Source organism: Carica papaya, chromosome 2 (genome assembly GCF_054855325.1).
Source record: "Carica papaya isolate Zhongbai chromosome 2, ASM5485532v1, whole genome shotgun sequence".
Classification (NCBI taxonomy): Eukaryota; Viridiplantae; Streptophyta; class Magnoliopsida; order Brassicales; family Caricaceae; genus Carica; species Carica papaya.
In genome coordinates, this window is record NC_142310.1 from 2,161,718 (window position 1) to 2,166,408 (window position 4,691).

A 4,691-nucleotide genomic window follows, 5' to 3' on the forward strand; every position below is an offset into this window, starting at 1 on the left:
CAGAAATGTGAAATGAGAAAATGAAATGGACAGTCAACATGGTGAGACTTACTAAAATGGGAAAAGAAAATTTAATTAATTAAATATATGGTTTAATAATTAGGAGGATAATTAATGGATGATTAATTTTGGGATTTCAGATCCCAACAAAGCCAGACAAAGAACAGAATAACAACAAATAATACCTAATTAAAAACACATAAACATCTCTTTGCAAATCCTTACATTAAACTAATCAAGTGGATAATACTAAGAAAATTATATGAATAGTTGGAAAATTAAAGATAATATTAAGAATCAGAATTAGGAAACTAATCCTTGTTAAATTAATAATAATAATCCCTTTTTTAATTTCCTCTCCAGCTACAACACTGATGACAACAATAATTAGTAATCATTAATCATCCCCTAAACCAACCTGCTAGATCAAGACGAAGAAGACGACCCATTAGTGGAAACATGAAGGTGAAGACCACCAACCTCATTGTGGTGACCATCGTCTTCATTGTTTCCTCCATTAATGTGGTAATTCTCATGCTCGTTAAACCTAATTCTACTGGTAATTTTATCAGTGTTGTTATGGAAATTATTCTGCAGATTCAGAGAACCAACCTCTCGCTTTCCAATGGTGTATTTATTGTTATGCATCCAAACTTTCAGAACACCTCTAGAAACCCCAACTTCTCTGCAAAATTCCTCCACTAATCTCTGGTCGGACCGCTGCATCTTCCACCCTAGCTTCTCCGCAAACTCCCGCATCTTCACCTTCTGTTCAGCACTGAACTTGGTCCTCGATCTCTTCCTCCCATTCGAGTTCTCCTTCTTTATCGCCACTGTTGGATCGAATCCCGGCTGGTGATGATGAGCAGCGTTGGAGCTTAACGCGAGAAGCATATGAGGAGCGGAGTAGAAGGAGTAAGGGATTGGGGAGGAGATGGATTGAGGGGGAGAAGGGGAGGAGGGTAAACCAGGGCTGGTGCTTGAGCTATGGTGAGGAGGTGGAGGTAGCGGTGGTGGGAGGTGGAGGAGGGTGGTGGAGATGGTGGAAGTGTCAAATGGGTCACGACGGTGGAAGTTGCGGTGACAGCCGCACGCGGCGCATTTTAGTGAAGTGGGATCGGAAGGGGAGGCGGTGGGAGAAGGCATAAATTCTCCACAGCCGTCTAAAGCATGGCCCCCCAGAGTGGCTGCATGATTTTTGAGACATTCTTTGTAAGAAATCACCATGGATTCTGGGTGAGGACTGGAAGTGGTGATTAAGGATTTGTTTGAGTTGGTTTGTGGGGGAGAGAAGTCAGTTTGGGTTAAGTCCGCCATGGATAAACCTCATTTAAGATCAAAAGAAGAACCCTAATTTGGAGTGGGAGAGTTAAGGGTAGGGTTTTTGGATTGTTGCGTAATGGGCTACTGAGGATGAGGAGGAAGAAGAAGTTTTAAGAGTTAAATGCCATGATGGTAAAGAGTTCAATGGTGATAATGATGGTTATAATGAGGAATACCCCCCAGAAACAGCCAAACACAGTAATATCTATATGAGTATATATATATATGCCCGTAAAACAAATATGGGCCTTTAGAGATAGATCCACCCACCTCAATTTTCACCCACTTCTAACCCTCGCAAGAAAACCAAATTAACATTCTGCTAATTACCCCCCACAGACAGAAACACAGTAATATCTATATGCGTATATATATATTATATATGTAATGTGCCTGTAAAACAAATATGGGTCTTTCGAGATAGATCCACCCACCTCAATTTTCACCCACTTCTACCCTCTCAAGAACCAAATTACCATTCTGCTAATTACCTACACAATAAACTATACAACTGATTAGCTGAGAAAATTAAGCAGAGATACTGTGTGTTCATTAGACGAGAGGTAACTCGAAGTTTTTACCGCTTTCAGGTGGCGGTAAATATATGGAAGGGAAAGGTAAGAATGTATCGAGCGATAATGGAATTAGCTGGGACAGTTGTCTGAAAAAGGTACACGTGGCAAATGCAGAGAGCGAGTAGTAGTACTGTAAAATGTGAATTTCCCATTCCTTCAAATCACACAGGTTTTGGTTTAATTTTGAACCCTAATTTATATAAATTAATTTCTCTTCTATAATTTTTTTTATTAATATTTTTCTTTAATTTTTTTTAATTACCTACATAATGTAATCTTTAATTTTTTTACTCATAAAAAATTTAGAATTTAAGGTGAAAATTATTTTTAGATATGCTGAAATTGGTAAAAGTTACATAAATAATATTAATATTAACGTTAAATATTCTAAGAAAATAAAATAAAATTACATTTTTAATAGTTATATGTCTTTTTTAAAAAGAATAATTGGCTATGATTAAATTAAAATGTGCTTTTTTTTCCCTTGAGTTTTTTTTTAAAAAAAATTAAAATCTTAAGGTTATTGTAAAAATAATAAGTATTTTTTACTTTAATTTTTTTTTTATACAAGAAGAGACAAAAGTCAAAAGAAATTAAGATACGGTCGTACACATTCTGAGTAAAGATACTGCTTATGATATCGTCAGTGAGAAATTATCGAAAATCATTCAGCACTTGACCGTGAGAATAGAGATTCATCGGTAAAGAAAAGACAGCATTCGCCGACCAGTATTTTTACTTTGAATTATACACTCGATATCAATTACTAATCTATTAAGAAAAAAGAAAAAAAATATTAAATTGGGTTTTTAAGTTTGAAATTTATTACAATTTAGTTTGTAATTTGGTAAAAAAAAATATCCATAATTAAATTATAATTTTTTTAAATATATATATATATATTAAGATTAATTTGATAATTATAATTTAGAGGATAATTACAAAATTACTTTAGTTCTGCATGCATCTTGCAAGTTGCATGTAACAAGTTGACTTGTCAACTTTTAGGTACTTAATCAGCCAGAATCATTTATATCACGCGGGTTATACAAAAATCAAAGATTGCCGATACACAAAATCAAAGAAGAAAATTCGGCGACACTAAGTGTTTTAATTAATTAATTAATTAATTAATTAGTGAAATAATTATCTTCTTAATGAATCTCCCTCGTATTCAGCAAGTTTCAACGTATTATTTTCAAAGAACAATTGAAATTTTCTACTCAATTTATTTCTTACTTTGATTTCTTATATTTTCACAAGTATAATTTATTAGGTTGTATCATATATTATATATGTTATTTAGTGTGGAATATGAAGATTAATCAAATACATGAAGAAAAGTTGACTAAGATACCCAAAAATATGCGCCATTTTGTAATAATTAGGGGCAGCTTTTAATGAATGGATTGAACAAAAAAAAAAAACAAGATTGATACATGGCTTATAATTTTCTAAAAAAAAATTATATATATATTTTTTTAAAAAAATTATAATGGATTTCAACAAGTTACAAATCACAATCACTTTATATATAATATATAACAATTATACAATATTTACGTTAATCGATTATTATTTATTTTAATAATTAATATTTTTAACTTTTTAATAAAGAAATCTCATCGATTGAATCTAGATACGTGTTTAATCAATTCGGGTTATGTAAATCGTGGGTATTTTGATTACGAGATTAATTATGTTATTAGAATATAAAAGATGCTAAGTGTTAATTTTGTTGTACAATGAATCAAGAAGAGAATTAAGAACAAAAACTTGTATCCTATACAACAGTACCATACATACTTTCAGCTTAATCTATAGGAACCCACATGCTGAAATTGAGAAATTTCACACCCCTTTTCGGCTTCTTGAGAAGAATGTGTACATACATATATGTACGAAGAGGATGATATACACACATATAAATGATAATTATGAATGGGAATTGATGGATTGATTACTTAAGAATAGTGTGAAGAAGGTAGATTTGATGTTTTGTCTTTTTTGGGTTCAAAAATTAAGCCTAATATAATCATGACTAGCTTAGGTAATTAGAATACTAGAAAACAAAATTCAGGGCATCAAATCTTGAGAAGACACTTGTTTTTTGAGGAATAAAATCTTTGTTTATTTTCTTTTTAATCACCACTTTTGTTTGCATTTGTTTTAATTTATTGGAAAAAAAAAATTATATTAATCTCTCCTATCAAGTAGTAATTAATAAATATAATATAATAATAATTTTGGGTTTTTTTTATTTATTTAAAAAAAAATTTATCTATGAAAATTAACAATGAATTTTCAAAATTGAATTTGTGAAATTGGGATTTTGAATGTGTGAAAATAAAATTAAAAAAAAAAAAAAGTAAAAGAGAGGAGTACAAAATCTAATTGAAATGTGAATGGTCCAAAAGGCTCTTAATGGATATGAACCAAAAAAATGTGTGAGTCTGACATTGGTCATCATCAATGGAGCACGCGCATCTTGTGCAAAAATGACACAAATTAAAGTTAGGGTTTGCAAGATATCAAATTTAGATTTAGTGTGATTTTGGATTTGGTCTTCTGATTTTTTTTTTCATGCCCTCATCTAAAAGTAAAAATCTTATATACTTAATTGTATTTGTTTAAATATATATATATATATGTGTGTGTGTGTGTGAGAGAGAGAGAGAGGGTAAAAAAAATTATTGGATTTATGGAATAATGTTTTCATAATTTTTATTAAAATATGAACTTTTTTTTTAAGTAAGATTGAGAGAACGAATGTATATACAATTGCATATACTT

The 4,691-nt window shown here is 31.0% G+C and overlaps 1 protein-coding gene across 1 annotated transcript; it reads right to left on the reverse strand.

Moving 5' to 3' along the window:
• Positions 1-258: 258 nt before the first annotated feature.
• On the reverse strand, positions 259-1,496 carry LOC148268657 (zinc-finger homeodomain protein 11-like). Its single transcript, XM_088212579.1, has one exon. The coding sequence runs from the start codon at positions 1,315-1,317 to the stop codon at positions 427-429; it is 891 nt and encodes a 296-aa protein (XP_088068705.1). The 5' UTR covers positions 1,318-1,496; the 3' UTR covers positions 259-426.
• Between the last annotated feature and the right edge of the window lie 3,195 nt (positions 1,497-4,691).

Bases quoted from the DNA above. Each gene is read 5' to 3' on its own strand.
- LOC148268657 (XM_088212579.1), bottom strand. From the start codon at position 1,317: ATGGCGGACTTAACCCAAACTGACTTCTCTCCCCCACAAACCAACTCA.